General features: G+C 39.3%; 1 protein-coding gene across 1 annotated transcript in view; it reads left to right on the forward strand.

Annotated features, from left to right (window-relative positions):
• syn3 (synapsin III) overlaps positions 1 to 17,182 on the forward strand; it is a 57,879-nt gene that overhangs the window by 10,860 nt on the left and 29,837 nt on the right. The window contains exons 3-6 of the mRNA XM_028954132.1: positions 3,474 to 3,531; positions 9,807 to 9,898; positions 16,340 to 16,496; positions 16,922 to 17,011. Of these exons, the coding sequence (XP_028809965.1) occupies positions 3,474 to 3,531; positions 9,807 to 9,898; positions 16,340 to 16,496; positions 16,922 to 17,011 (397 nt within the window). The remainder of the gene's footprint in view (positions 1 to 3,473; positions 3,532 to 9,806; positions 9,899 to 16,339; positions 16,497 to 16,921; positions 17,012 to 17,182) is intronic.

The raw sequence follows: 17,182 nt of genomic DNA on the forward strand, positions 1-17,182 counted from the left end.
CTATCCCCTGGAATATTTTATATATTTGTGACAGATTTGGATTATATGTCAGCTGGTGAACTGAGCAATGCAACCGTGACATGGCATATGTCTGTGTGTGTGTATTGATAGTTATGTTCATGATTGACAGACAGGTGTGGTCTATCTTTGTGTAAATGTTCAGCAGGTAATTTAACATAAACCCACTGTTTTTGTAATATGTCTGTTTTACCACAGGGGGCAGTGTAACCTTTCATAGAACAGAGAGTCTTGGGTTGTCATGATCGACTTTCTCTTGTCTGAACGCAGCAGGTGGCGCTAGATTACAGGAGAAGAGAGCACTAACGTCTTCAATATTCCAGCAGTTCAAATTATACATATCATCTTAGCCAAAAGTAAAATGATAATATGTGTATTCTATTATGTGAAGCTGCTCTTTCTTGTTTCTTTTGAGAAATGCATAATTTTACTATTATCCTTATTTTAGAAACAGGCCAGCCTGTTTTCACATTAGAGTGTAATATATGATTAAACTACATTTCACGGATCAGAATTTCAACAGAGCTTTTTAAACTATTTAACTCTTTCCTTAAAAAGGTCATTCGAGAAAGCTGAATTAGAGAAAGCTATTGAATCATTCATTAGAACATATTGTGTCTTTTTTTTAGAGTGTCGCTATTTGGTCGTAATTGGGCAAATACTGCTTGCAGAACACAGCATATTAAAACATAAAAGATTTATTTAAAAACACAACATAACATAAGGTGGTGATAACCAGTCCACACACAGTCCTGATCCTCTGTGATATCAACCCCTGACCTAAATCCCAGTTCACACTTCAGATGCACGCTCTGACTTCTCGCAGGAAGGCGTGGGTTCGGCACTGCCTCACAGCGTTAAATATGTCGGTTCACCGTGCTCCCGCTCAGATGCGTCCAGTCTCAGGCTCGAGCAGATACGACGCCTGCAGACTTCCTCCAGGGCATTCCTGAAGAGAGTCTGCGTGTATCTTGGGAAACTCGGCCTTCTTGTCCCTGACAGGCTTGGCCCCATTTTCAGCCCCCATTCTGTGAGGGGGCACAATGATGCCACACAGCTCAGTTTTCACCAGACCCATCCACCCTTGATTCTGTCTCTTTTCCTCTGCCTTTTTACTGTATTTTCTCCCTGACTAATGATGCATTACCTCTTCATTCTATGCCTAATAATGAATGTATCTGAGGGGAAACAGACAACTATGGAATTAATATCTGTCAGAATGGCACTAATATTATGTGTTTGAAAATGTCGAGAACTGAAGGTGGAACATGCCAGTTGGTATTTTTCAGAAATGCACCATTATCTGTGACTGCTGTTTCAATTTTGCTTCCTATTGTTACTCTCATCTTACCTGTTTTTTCCCCAGTTCCTGTTATAAATGCATTCAAAAAGCTCCTTTTAAAGGTCATTGAATGCTCTGCTGCCATGATCCGATTTCCCCGTAGGTTACTGTAATATCATGTTATGGTCCATTTTCCAAAGAAATGGTCATCATTTTATTTGTGGAACAGACCAGCGTACTCTGTATAATGTCAGCATAATCCTGGGCCATGTGAATTAATGCTGTCAGTTTATGCAGGCCAAAGCCATGAAGTAACAACCTCAGACTGTTTCACAAAACAGATATCGGCTTCCTTCACTATGAATTCATAAGATGAAAATGTGACCACGAAAAATACTCCCATGGCAAAAGTAACATGAGCCCTCTGACCTATAGCGTGTGGCACAACGTACCTCAATTGTTCATTTGTTGTTCACTTGGTTAAGCAATTCTTGAACTGTTGACTGAAAAACAATTGACTTTTCACAGCAAAGTCGTTTTATTGTAATTCTTAGTGTGTGATGGTTGCGGCTACTCACAGACCACAGGGAGTATGTAGGCCACAGTAGGAAGAGCGACGTGTGAGTGGGTATGACAGACGGGGAAAAGAGGAGCAATGTAACATGTTGGTTCGAATGTAACCTACTTTCACTACAAAAGGTGTTTAGTAAGAAACAGTATATGCAGTATACTGCAGTATAATAGGCGCACTAAAACAGGAAAAAAAGCAAAACAATGTAAACCAGGCAATCTCAGCATATGTATATACAGTACATAAATAATATTTACAGTATTACAGTTAACCAGCAGGCATCCCTCAGATGAGTGATAATGTTTATGTGCACACAACACTTCTGGCAGTATTCAGATAGAGTTATGCTGAGGAATTACTTTTTCAAGTAGATGTCCTCTGAATGAATACATGCTGTGGTGAGTTCATGTCCTGTTAGAACTGAAGGGATGTGTCCTTTAGAAATTATTTTGCAAAGAAAGGTCCATTTTTATTTATTGGGGAAAAACATCTTTGTCATTGTCAGGATATGGTGCGAAAGGGGATACTCCGGGTCCTCGATTCAGAACACAGTTTCATGTTTGTGCTGTGTTACTGTGATTCCTGATTGTTTTCACTTGTGTCTGCCTGTATAAAGCTGCCCTGTTTGTGTCTGTTCTCTGTCGGGTTGTTGTTGGTGCTGGTTAACTCTGGTTCGTGTAATAAAACCCCTGTATCGTAATTTTGTGCATATGCATCCTCCTTCCTCATCATGTTCGTCCACCATGAATGGTATAATTGATATTAAAGTGTATGTATTTATATAGTTTTTGTATCATGGTCTGCTTGCATGACTTTGGTAGATTTTTGTTAAAATAATGCTTTTCAGTAGGAAATTTTTGGAAAATAATCATTGTAAACAACATATGCTGAAAGAGGAAAACCTCTTTGTCTAAATGAGGAAATTGTTGAATGAAGAAGTGGATGCCAAATGAATTTGGTGTTAGCTGGATGGGCTGCTTGTGCAAGTCTTTGCATACAAAAGAGTTTAACATACATTGTAGAGGCAAGGGACTGCCTCACATTAACGTACCTTATATGTCACACATATACCATACATCAACTGTCCAGTGGGATTTGACCCAAACCAATCAAGTTATGAATTGATCACGTGCAACAAAGCTGCATGTTTTGCCTTTGGCAACCTTGGTGACCACATTCAAAATATTCTTCTGTGGGATGAGGCCCAAGGCAAGAAATAGCAGGTTACATCACCCCTAAAAATGCAACATTGCTTTCCCACATTCGAGTCTCTCTTGCTACTGCTTTCTCCCACAGTTCCGAAACAATTTCATTTAAAATGGTATATGGAATCATGTCTTCCATCCCATCTCAGCCTGTTACAAGCTTTATTGGATGTAATGACTGGTCACAAGATGCCTGTCTAGCCAGTCATATGTATTTATAGTTTCACAGGCCAATATTCTGAGGCGCATGGTGGAATTACTGGTCATTGTAGAAACCATGAATAGACTTTTGTATGTAAGACATTATGTAGTTGCTACCATCATGACCGATGTACATGTTTAATGCTGTTCTTCAGCAGATTTACTTTTGCCGTGAATCATTTTGTTTGCTTTACAGGGCAAAGTACTTCCGTGGGAAAAAATTAAATGGGGAATACGAGATCCGCATTGAGCAGGTTGGTTGTGTTTTTTATTGTTTGTATTATTTTATTGTATGATTCATAGCTTGACCATATGAGTACTGAATTACGTGAGTTTGTTAGCATAGGTGATGCTCCTGCCCCTGGTGGCTGAACTGTGACCTCTCTCCCTTATTTGCCCTGGTCCGCTGGGGGTTTTGAGGATTCTGAAGTGCAGAAAGAAAGATTGCCATGTGTTCAGCCTGTCATCAGCAGATGATGAATAACCATTAGTGGTTTATGCTGGCATTTATGCTGGTCGCAGGGTTTGCAAGATTAGTGTTTTTTTTTTACATTACATATACATTCAAGGGCATATTTCACATGCTTAAAATGTCTACTTACTGTTAGTATATTTGAAGTACTCAGGTAAAACAGACAATTATGTTTTAAAAATCATTTGAAGCACTGGAACGTTACTTTACCAGCGTGAATTTGAAAGCATTTAACCTTTCTACAACCTCACAGAGCCTATTTAGAGATATTTATGAACGTCCAGTGGGGAGTTGGCCAGTAAATGGGAATAGTACACTGTATAAGTCTAGACCCACCGTATTTTGCAGCGGAACGATAACATCTTGGTTTCTCCCATACATCTGTAAACACTTGGGATGGCAGGATTTCTTTGACCTTAATGGGTGGGATTTTATTGGAGGGAGAAAAGTGAAACAAGAAGCCAAAGGATGGACTTTAAAAGGCTGGCTGTTTGCTCAGTTCTGCTATCGTGGCTGCACCCTACAGCGCTGCTCCACATGGGGCTTTGATCGTTCTGTTTAATGGGCCTCAGTCATTTTTGGAATGCAGCCATTGCAGTCGGTGAAAGGTACGCCACAGCATACAACTCAGTGTCATGGTGTGGCATCCAGCTGTTGTGTTTCAGCTAAAAACACTACAACTGGACTTTGAAAGCAATACTATTTTGGTGGTGGAGACTTCAAATGAGTCTTTCTGGGGGTCGATCAAACAGTTTGCAGGAGAGGTTGAAATATTTTACATAGTTTAAAATGTATAATAACCTGAACTCAGTTAAGACCACCTTTTAACAAAAAAAATCACCTTTTGAACAAAAACGGGTGCCATTATATATTTTATAAAACCATGAAAATTGTACCCCTTTGTTTTTATCTGTCTTGTCCTTTTCTACTCATGCCTACACACATACCTTGAACAGACCCCTATTCCTCTACTGCCATATAAGGTACCAGTCGAGACTGCTGCAAAGTAATTTGGAGACCACCCAGTCCTAGACCATTGCATCGTAGTGTCTTCTATCTGGGGGTTTGGGGGTTTGATATGGAGATAGAAGTACAAAAAAATGTTGATGCATAGTATTTCTTAATACAGCACTCTAGGTCAAATATTTAACTTGCCAGTCTCTTGTCATTAATCAGATCTTTGCATAAACAGAGTCATTTAGAGGTTTACATTTGTAGGGCTGGCTGTACGGCTGGGCGCTAAACATGGTCTCTTGCGCCGAACACCTTCAAACGGCCAAAAAGCACATACCACCCATGCTGATCCAGGATGGTCACTCTTTTTTTTGTTCTAGTCCAGTGTGTGGGCAGTTACACAAAGTGCTTTCTTCTCTCTGAATTCCACAAACTCTATAGTCTCAGATGAGTTATACAGTCATGAGTACACCGCCATTCATGTTTAGGGTCTTTTGAAAATTTTCTTGTTTGATATGAGGTAAAAAATGAAATTGAAAATGATCATTTTATTGCTTTTTTAATCTGTGCAACTGTTTCCATCTGTACTAAGATCATTGCAAATATGTTTTCTACATTGTGTGACATACTTGCATTATTGAACATGGTTTTTCAGTGGAACTCAGGGCTTATTGTTGCTGATAATGGGTCTACATTTTTGCAGATTTACTATTTATTTCCAGCTACCAGAGCCATTTAGAACATTTGTTTTGACAGGATTTAAAATCAATTTGTGTTATTTAATGGAGAAAATAATGACATTTAGAAATGAACCTAATCTTTTGAACAATACTGTACTTTCAATGGTTTTGACAAAATGTCTATTATCATCTCATCCATTTCTCTTACTTGTTTAGAGCCAGTCTCAAGCAGTAGATCAGCGATGCATTCTATATTTATCAGCCTTTCGCCAAAACTTGGGGAAATGCTATAGTCTGCAACGCAACCAAAGCTTGGTACAATGAATAACTTCAAGGTGATTCCCAAATACACTGATCCTGAAATCAAGCCCATTGACTGCCCTACAAATTCTTGACCTCACTAAATTTTAGACTAATTTACCTAAACCCACTTCATTTAAATTTATAAAACCCACTTCATTTAAATTTAAATGTGAAAAGTCAGATTCTGCCCTAGTTGATGCTGTGTCTGTCCAACTAGATAGTTAACCTCCTGTAGAGGTTAAACACATCTTTAAACACATCTCATATACTTATATGACCCCAGATATGAAACCTTTAGCTTGACCACATGTACTTTGCACCCTCCCACAAACTGGGCCCTTTTCTGATTCTTCTCTAGTGTCTCTCTTTGAAGTCTGAATGATGTGTGCTTCTTAGTATCTCTGTTTGTGGTCAGTGTTTACGGTGTCAGTAACCCTCGTCTTGCAGCTAGCAGAATTAAATGTTATCATCAGTGTAGAAAATATAGCCAAGCAAATATTGGAATGGTTGAATGATAACATTTTAATGCTGATTAAGTCTTTTGTCCCTTGTTTGCAAATGCAGAACAGAAGACTCTGTAATCTCTAATGGTCAATAAAACTTTTCCATGAGTTTTTGAGAACTAGTTAGCTGGCTGGGCCTGCATGTTCCCACTGAGTGCTGTGGTGCTGTTGAGAAAGGTGGTTTGAGGAAACATCTGTTTGCCAGACCAATGACCTCAACAAGGATGGCATGCAGCCCCCTCTGTGCGGTGTCTGCGCCCCAGTCCAATGCCGACATGGTAACACATGGCTAATCAGGCCTGGGCAGTTAGTGTTATTCTCTTATCGGTCTCATTGTGGCATCTGGTCTGAGATTTGGACAGACTCAGACCTCTTGCTCTGTCAGGAATTCAGATCCACCTGAAGCGATTTCTCAGTCCTGGCCACAGAGATGCAAGGTGCATTAGAGAAAACAGCATGTGCTGTCAATATGAAACCTATATTTGGGTACAGTAAACCACAAGCATGTGCCTGACACACACACACACACACACACACACACACACACCAGGACGTAACACTACCAAGGCTGGGTTTGTCTGCTCTGCTAATTCTGTTTCCCACTTGGACTACAATTTTGGTAACCATTTAGAGATGGTGCTTTTTTTGGTAATAGTGTTTATTTTACATGAGATATAGTGAGCCATCCAATGAGAGATTACAGAATTTAGGGATCATTTCAACCCAATTAAGATAGACAACAAGAAATAAACATAATTGGTCCTAGAAGTGGAACATGAGGACAAAATCACAAAACAAAAAGTAGAAGGCCACGATAATCCAGTGCACGGGTAGCGGCTCCTAGTGGTAACTGGACATTAGAGTTGAGACATTAATGTAGTGATTAAAGTTATAGCGATTGACCACTTATCAAAATGTTTGGGATAAAATCAATACTATACAAATTGTATTTTAGTGATCAAGAGTCCTGCTTACAGTGTTCATTTTGTTTCTGACAATAATTATTTTATCAACATTACTTTGATTTGCAAAGCCGTAACATGATGTTCTGTCGAATGATGCTAGAAATAATTCTTCTGTTGCAGTAGATTAAATAAAGGTAACACAGAGCTCTTATTTTGGTTCTGTCATTGGGTTAGCAATAAAAGTAATCGATAAAACCAAAAAACTCCTTACTTTTTGCCCCTTGTATGGCCCCAGAGCCACTTCCAAGTTCTACATCAGCCTTGGCAACCCAAAGGTCTGTTACTAGATGTCATCCATACAGATAGCAGTGGTGGCTTTTTAAAGAAAGAAAAGTCAGCTATGGGGCAATTGTCCCATGGACTGCTTCCTGTTTTCTTTTCCCATGGCAGGAACCGATCCAAAAGACGCTTGAATGCATTACCCTCATGGTAACCATGGCAGTCTGAAACAAGCCCAGGTCTTGCACTCTCGTCCCATGCTGCTACAGTGCTCATCCTCATATGTCCAGTGCCACTGAATGATACCACTCCCTCTTGCACGTTTCAAGCCTTTGCCAGGAATAGGCACACGCTTGTGCTTATCTTGTCATACAAAATATTAAACATGCTCTTTGGAAGGCATTTCTGTTTTGCTAGCTATGTGTTTCAGAATTTGTTTTTATGTCTAATTTTTTTCTGGCATTCAGAGACTCCTCTGCCAAGGTAAATATTGTAGAGTTCACGGATGTTTTTGTTAGAATTTAGTATTCATGCACACATCCAGTAAAAACACTGGGCCAATTACATATCCCTGATGCACTTGAAGCTGTAAGCAGGTCTCCAGCATCCGGTAAAAGAGATGCACCATGTCTCTGTCGGATGTTTATGAACATGATGCAGGCGCGATATTGTTTCATGGCAGATGTTGGACCAGATTTATTTATATTATGTGGTTTATTTTATCTTTGACCAACTTGAGTCATGCTCTGATGTGCTGATTTCCCATGAGAGGTTTCACTTTACCAGCCTTTAATAGCTCTTCAAGAATTACTCTTTCAGATGTTCTCAGTTCGTTATCTAAGATTTGATTAACTTTCCGGTGTTTGTTGCTATTAGTTGTCTTAGAAAACAAGGAATCTTATCCATTGGTCCTGACATATTGCTGACTAATGCTTCTTGGTGAGGGTTCACATTATTTAAAGTTAAATAATGTGAATCCACCCCCACCCCCATTTCATTTACAGGGTTTCTGTGAAACCTTATACAGTCTTAAATTAAATCTTCCAAAATTAAGGCCTTAAATATCATTGACTAGTAATCCTTGCATTCAGAGTTTAAATGTCATATAAATAGTGCAGACCCAATAAATCAAATTAAACAAGCTTTCAACCTGTCAATAATCCACCGGTTACTGCCTTGCTTAAAAAAAATAAATGCCAATGATGCCAACCATCCATTATGCTTGCCCTGAGCAAACAGCCACTGGAAATGACTCAAAAATAGTACAAGCAAAAATATCTCAGTTGTCCCCTAGTTGCTTGCAGCAGTATAGGTAATATACTGTATATAATAATAATAATAATAATAATAATAATAATAATGTGCAGTTTGTTAACATTGACAAAGGCTGAAACATGACAGGAATGTGTAAGGAATATGCATATATCAAATAATAATGTATTACTTAACATAAAATACAATTAATATTGTTTTTTAAAAGAGCAACTGGCCCTCACAGTGTCTGCCAAGAAAAACTTCTTTAAAAAGGTCTATAAAAGGCTTTGGCTTCTTTAAACGTGCAGATTTAATATATGCAAATCCTGTCTCCATTTAGCAAAATCTTTTTTGATTAAATTTGCAATCCAACATTAGTTGTCATCTTTTATGTCTGTTGCTTAGCATCCAACCGTACATTTCTATTGTGTAAAACATTACCAGAGATATTTTGCCTTTTAGCTGTGGTCAGATACAGTACGGATTCCATGAGTTTATTCTGCATTAGTGTAGTTTTTGCATGTATAAAATATTTTTGCTGACTAATAAAGAGGAGCTGTCTGTGGTGCTGATCCCTGTGTTAAGGGGTTAAGTTATTATTTTAATCATTCAATCAAGCCACTGCGCTGGTTGAGTAACAGAGGATATTCCTCTAGTTCCTTATCATTTTAGAATATTAATTAATTTTTTTATATGTTTAGCTTTTCTCTGTCATATAATCCCTTATTTATATTTCCCTTCCCACACTCACATTGTCTGTACCTTAGATCTTTCCCAGACTCCCTCCACCCTTTCCAGTGAAGCCCTGGGTTTGATTAAGTCATTAGAGTTGGCTAGCTATGCCTGTCACAAGGCATTGGCTGACTGCTAGGCAGCAGACAGAGATAACTTGATTTGTTTCAGGTCCCTGAAGATTGCAGGATGATTTCAGCACAGTTTTACACAGTAATACATACTTGTAGAATAAGCAGAGGGAGTAAATACAATTATATTAATGAATATAAAATGATCAACAGTATGTGTTGATCCACGACCAATGGAAATGCATATTATAAAGGATTTTACATTAATAATTATACATACAAAATTCTAACAAATAAAATGCATATATATTAAACATTGTTTTCTAAAATATAATATATAAAACTGTATATGTATATGTATTATTGTTTTTCTCAGGCAGAGTTCTCAGAAATTAACTTGGCATCCAGCATCAGCAATGGCTGCACAATTGACATGCAGGTCACAAGAGGAGGGAGTAAAGTGGTCAGGTAAGTACATTTTTTTCCCCTTATATCACTATGTTTATGAGCACTTGCATCATTGTAACCATTGTAGCTTTATTTATATTTGTATTATTGTATTATCATTAAAGTTAATAATAATTTGGGTCCCACACGGTAGGGTGACACTCCTTCTGGCTTTATTTGCATAGAGTTTGCGTGCTCTCCAAGTGTTGGTGTGGGTTTCCTCTGGGTTGTCTGGTTTCTTCGCACTGTCATAACGGGTGAATAGGATGAGGCGCCAACGCTGAACATGTGGCATACAAACGTGGAATTTTAATAAACAACAACAACACAGGCACGATGGCATGAAACAAACACACGGTCAACTGAAAAGCAGCAAAATGTCAATAATGCAGGACAAGGGAGTGCGGTAGAAAACCAACATATAAAGGGTTCTAATCACTCATGCCAATCAAGCTTCAGCCGGGGTCGTTTACAACCCTGGCTAGCCCAGGGCTGCCTTGGTGTCACATCCACCGTCCAATGGCATGTTCAAAAGTTGAATTGTTAAATTTGCTCTTAGCTTTTTTGTTCATGTTTATTTTTATTAAAACTAAGCATAGCTTTAATAAAAATTCTGTTTGTTAAAAAGGCTTCGGCATTGTTTTTGTGCATCTATATCTGTAGCATCTATAGATATAGAGTATGCATCTGTAGCATGGCATATACTCAATTTAACTCCAAGTCAATCACACTTCTGTGAAATCAAACTGTCCACTTGGGGGGGGGCACACAACCCTCCATGTGCTCGCCAGAGGTATCCTGACCCCTTGTGAGACCATATGCTCATGTGGTTTTCCCTGGTTTCCTCCTAATGAATGTGGCTGGAGTGTGACGAAGGTATTGATGATATGGACTGGCCCGCCCTTCCCCAGACCTGAATCCAGTTGAGCACATCTGTGACATCATGTCTCGCTCCATCCACCAACTTGTTGCACCACAAACTATACAAGAGTTGGTGGATGCATTACTTCAGGTCTGGGAGGAGATCCCTCAGGAGACCATCTGCCACTTTATCAGGAGCTTGACCACACAGGCACATGGAGGCCACACACACTTCTGAGCCTCATTTTGACTTGTTTTCATGATATTACATCAAAGTTGGATCAGCCTGTAGTGTGTATTTACACTTTAATTTTGAGTGTGACTCCAAATCCAGACCTCCATGGGTTGATAAATTTGATTTCCATCATTTTTACACATTCAACTACGTAAAGAACAAAGTATTTAATAAGAATATTTCATTCATTCAGTACAAGGATGTTTTATTTTTGTGTTCTCTTTTTTGTTAGCAGTTCCCAAGAGCTTGGTGACATTAAAATTTCATGACATGCTTGTCCTGCTTCTGGCGTTTCTCATGATCCATCCATGATCCAGCCCACTGTATCATTCATTCAATTTGGCCTTAGACAGCAAATGTTAGATCTGGAATAATCATGTGTGTAACGTCTGTATTTAAATTGTTGCACAGTGCAGCTATTTTTATGGAACTAAAAATGTACTGATGGACATATGAAGAGTAAGAGGCACTTTTAGCCTGTAGCCCATTGACCTTTAGCTCTGCTTTCAGATGACTCACGATGAAGATATGTGGCCTTCACCTCAGTACAGTTTTCTTTAAAGAGTTTCTAAAGAAACAGGGGCATGTAAAAACACAGACATGCGACCCACAAGCTGAACTCATGCAACTCAAAAACCACGTTACTCAAAAGTGTCTATAGTCCAAAGACATGAAGTGAACTGGTGAGGCTAAAACAGTCCTGGTGTGAGTTTGTGTGTTCATGCTGTGATTGAATAGCTAGGATACATTCAAACCACATTCTGCCAAGGAATGTGTTTCAGGCAGTTCTACAAAATGTTGGCTTAACTTTTGTGGACCAAGGAGGTAGTAATTCTCTCCGACCTCTGGACGGTTTTCAGGCAATGATAGACATACTTCTCTTGCAAAATGTCCAAGTTTTAACTCCCCTTGTAATTAACTCCCAGCCGACAGATGTAGCCTAGATATTTGTACGTATAGGGAAGCTAGAGCGCCAGAGCACATGGAGCACCATGCTGAAAATCTATGGTCAGCCCATTTGCAGGCTATTTTGGTTCTGTTTAACACCCAGGCGTGCTGAAAAGATTCGGTCTTGCAGCAATGAAGCACCATCAGGCATGTAAAAAAGAGCCAGCTATGATCTGTTCTGATCAGGATGATAATGCCCCGATCCTAAAGTACAAACTTGCTTGAAGGATCGTGAAAGGGGTGCAAATAACCCAATCACAAAGGAATTTTACCATTTGGGAGTAGGAGTGAATAAGTGTAAGTATCTAGAATTCTCATTCTGTGTGAGTGTGTGTGTGTGTGTGTGTGTGTGTGTGTGTGTGTGCAGTGCATCACTTTTTCCTCTACCATCATCAAGATTTGCTACCTGGCTATAAACAATCCATGTTTTTGGAGGTACATTGCCAACTAGTTTCAATGCAGAAACAAATATAGAATTCAGTTTCCTTTCTTGGACATTGGGCATTAAAGAGAAAGCAAATAAAAGACATTTTCACCAGAGGACGGGACAAGAGTGAGTTGCCGCCTCCGGATCCCTCCCTGCATTCTTTTCTCAGACGTGCAGGCTTGCAGATTAGCTACTGTGATTACAGGAGCAGACCCCATGCTTTTAAAGAAAAAGTGAAGTGATTGTGAAACACTACAGTACAGCACATGGTGGTACAATGAAGTGTGTTCTCTGCCTTTAACCAGGCACCTTCCTTACCTGCTAGGCCACCACTGCCCTGTTTGCTCTACTACCCTTTGCATTTAATGCCATGCAGGAATATTTATTCCTTTGATAGCTTTACCAGAACAATGTAGGAGTGTGGGTTCAAGGATCAGAATCAGAAAACTTTATTGATCCCAAAGGAAATTGCTTACACAGAACGTCAATTATCACGCGGCTCTTTGTCTGAAGGAAGTTTAGTTATACCCCCATGATGAAGAGATTTACATTAAGCCTCCTGAAACCTGCTGTAGTAGAACACACTTCAAATATAAGGAAGTAGGCATGTTGTATTCTTATTAGTATATCAGTATATCATCAAGTGGTTGGCCTAGTGGGTGAGGTGCTACTGAGCAAAGCACCATCCCCACACACTGCTCCCCGGGTGCCTGTCATGGCTGCCCACTGCTCAGGGTGATCGTTAAAATTTCATTGTGTCACCGTGTGCTGTGCTGCACATCACTTCACTTTCACTTTTGATCCAGTAAGAGTGATTCAATATTATTCAATGTTCCAATATGAATGTTGGATTTAAATCATGGTCAGTGAACCCTCAAGTTGGAAAATATGTAATTGTATATATCACTCACTCACTATATTTAACTGTTTAGTCCTGTTACTCAGGTTGAGTGTCCTGGGACACTGGACACAGAGCAGGGACTCTTCAAGGGTGGAGCATCAGCCCACCACAGGGTGTAGACACACACTAACACACACCATTCACTCACACCTACTGTCAATTTAGAGTCACCAATCCACCTTGTGTACATGTCATTGGACAGCGGGGGGGTGTAACAGGAGAACACGGAGGGAACCTGCACCAGCACAGGGAGAGTATGCAAACTTTGCACACACAAGGTCAAGTTCACAAACTTTTTTGCACCACAACTCTATAATGGAAAGACAGCTACTGACTTCATGCTTCTAACAGCTGAGACCACTGGGTCTCTGATACAATTAATTTTTTTAAAATTTGAGATTTTCCTTAACCACAACCCTTCCTTAACCTTCCCCCAAGATGCCATGAAAAGGAACCGTGTGACCCACTTTGCCTTTTGTGCTTGTAACAAATCAGTCATCCGTTTTTTTTTGTGTAACTGGTGGCCTTGCTTTGGAACTTTGTGGTGATAAGATTTAAGTTAACACAGTCACCTGACAGTAGGGAGCCGATGAAACAACAAACTTATTTAAAAGCCATCAGCCCTTGGGATCTGACAAAAAGGTTAAAGACTGGTTAATATAGGCATGTTGAAATTAATTTATTTCCTTTTAACTATGTTTTACTTTTAGTAGTTTTAATGCAGCTCCTATGTGGGTTACCTTTACTCAACCCATGATGTGAAATCTTTAATGATAAGTCTTAAAAAGTTGTGATTCTATATTGCCTTGCTCACATTAAAAGGTTTCATTTGCATATTTGTCATCATGTGAGGTTATTGCAGTACAATTCAACACTGTCCAAATAACAAAGAGAGGCGGGGAAAGATTTGGGCCACACCTATTGTAGTATTAGAGGGTACCACTTGGTTTGGATCTGGCTAGCCTACAGAAGCCACATATATCTACTTTAGCCAAACTAGACACTCTTGCTTCCCTACTTGCTATCTGTGAGTCTCAAAAGTGTGAATTGAAGAACTTAATTTAAGAGAATATTAAATAAATTCTCACAGACGCTTTTATTTACAGTGTTATTGCGTACTGGATAGGCATGTAGGTCAAAACCTGCAAAAAATCTGCTCAGTTTACCTTCTGCACTCGTTTTTAAGCCTTTGTTATCTACCTTGCTTAACCACAACAAGAAATTTGAAGGGTGAAATGGTGCAAAAAAAATGCAATCATTTTTTTACCATTTTTTTTGTTATGAGAAACCAAAAGGCCACAAAGTCACAAGTTCAACCTCCACTTTGTACCATTGTGTCCCTGAGTAAGACACTTAATCCTGAGTGTCTCCAGGGGGACTGTCCCTGTAACTTCTGATTGTTAGTCACACTGGATGTACATGTAGAATTTGTTAGTTTAAGTGATAAATAAGTGATAAGGGACACAATTACTTTTAGGATGTTTGAACCTATTATAGTTATTTTTGTTACCCACTAGACCACAACTTCTCTGAGCATACAAGTCATACCTGTTCTATATCACCTTGATTATCATAAAAAAAAAAGATTCTTGTTGTGTGCATTTGTGGTTTTGTTGTTTTTCATTTCTGTTCAGTATGCACTTTTGGTAAACAAATCTAAACATGCATGTGCTTTACAGTGTTACAATCTGCATATCCTTGCACAAAAATGCACTCATTGAATGCAGGGTAAGTGGGGGGGGCACTGTTGCTCTCTTTTTGTTTCCACAATCATGACAATCAAGTTAAATGGCGTCATGCGCTGGCCTGCTTATATAAGCACAAGTGTGAATGTCCTCTGTCTGGAATGGCAATTGCCTGGCCCCAAGAGCAACTAATAAAAAGGCACTGTCCCCAGTCAGTGTGCTGTGAGTCAGGAGGAGAAAATAAAGGGAATTTTTAGCATCCCTGGGGGTTCTCAAAACCTGCAGCTACATGTTTATGTGCTACGGTTTATTATTCTGTTTGCTGATTAGATCTTTACCCACTGTATCCACGCTTCTCTAGATGTAGTTTCCCTGAGGTACACTGAACTGAACAAAATTCATTCATTTAAAATTTTATTTTCATCCATACTTGTGCAGCCCATACTCATCCATTTTGTGCAGGAAGAAAAATCGTATCCAAAGGACGTCTGCTGGTAATTACACTCGACATTTAATGTGATTTTATCTTTTAATCTAAAACAAATTTAAAATGACCCCTCAAAAGTCTCTTCGTTATGGTATGGATTAGGCTGCATTAGATCAGGCATAGGGATTAAGTTTCTACCATGCCATTCTTTCATCTGATTTCTCTTTAACAAAATAGTTTTTTGGGTTTTTTTGCTTTGCCCAATTATAGCACTATGCAATTTGTGGCTACTGCACCTACTTAGCTTTTGATGAGAATGTATGCTGTGTGTGTGTATGAGAGAGAGAGAGTGTGTGGGGTAGTTTTGTCTGATACTTGCCCATTATATTTGACTCATTTTGCCTGGAATCTGAGCACATGCTGTCGCCACAAGATGGAAATCTGAAATTTCCACATTCCTCCCATGCACACAGACTCCAAAATGAAACATATGGCATGCAGATGGTAAGATGATAATGCCTATATAATGGCTCCGACCTTTATTACTTTGGTTCCATTCACTGAGTAAAGCGCATTTCTGTCAACTACCAGCAGGTCTGATCCACCAGTGGCCCGAGTATCCGTCCACACTCACACACAGCCACTGTTCTTATAGTTTGCAGTAACATCTGGTAATCTTTTGCAAAGTGTCATGTTCACATGTGAGGCCCTCAATAAGTCCACTTACAATCTATGGCTAACCTTATCAGGGTATCACTTTTGGGATTTGATATTCTTTTAATTCCTGTAATTTGGTAAGCGAGGAAAGGTATTTATGGGATTTATGGGATTTATGGGATACATACCGTGGGACCTACATGAACACTGAATGCTCAATTCTGATTGGCTGGTAGATGTAACCTAAAACCTTAAAATACACAGGTAGTTCCAGTCATGTTTAAAGTAATGTCCTTCTTTGCATATTGTTTGTCTCTCTAGGTCCTTCAAACCAGACTTTGTCCTAATACGCCAGCATGCATACAGCATGACCCCTGGAGAGGACTTCCGGAGTCTGGTGATCGGCCTCCACTACGGAGGGGTGCAGAGCATCAATTCGTTATTCTCAATCTACAACTTCTGCAGTAAACCATGGGTGGTATGTGATCTGTAGCATTTTTTGTATCAATGCTAGTCAGCTTGACATCTTTGGTCCACTGAAGCCTTTTTTCCCACCTGTCCTGGTTGAAGTCAGTGCGCCCTCTGTGTTTAATTTTATATGTTTAATTTTTTTTTTTAACCACTGAAAACTAAGCAGTGATGTGAATCAGTGAGGTTTCATTTGTTATGACCCAGGCCTGACCACAGACAAAACAAACTCTCCAAGGAGACACAACACACCAAGACATTGGGATTATCATCTGATTGTTTTATGATGGCATTTTTAGACAATTAAAATATTTTTAACCGCAGCCTAAACAATGGCGTGTGGTCGATGAGTGCTTGATAAATTATCGTCAGAGTAGGCATGGGGTTGGGTCAAGTGGATAAATAGCTAAACTTTATACCTGTGTTTTTATGCAGTTCTCTCAAATGATCAAACTCTACCACTCCATGGGCCCGGAGAAGTTTCCACTGAATGAGCAGACCTTCTACCCCAGTCATTCACAAATGGTGAGTTTGAGGAATGTGTTTAGCTTTCCGGTTCCACGTCAGTTTACTAAAGCAACAGGCCACGAGAGGCCAGAATTTACAGTGATAAACCATTATTAATTGTCACAACTGATATATTTTAGAATTTAATACTAAGTTCTATACAATGACAAACACTCACATGGACAAAAG

This window comes from Denticeps clupeoides, chromosome 15, assembly GCF_900700375.1.
Source record: "Denticeps clupeoides chromosome 15, fDenClu1.1, whole genome shotgun sequence".
Classification (NCBI taxonomy): Eukaryota; Metazoa; Chordata; class Actinopteri; order Clupeiformes; family Denticipitidae; genus Denticeps; species Denticeps clupeoides.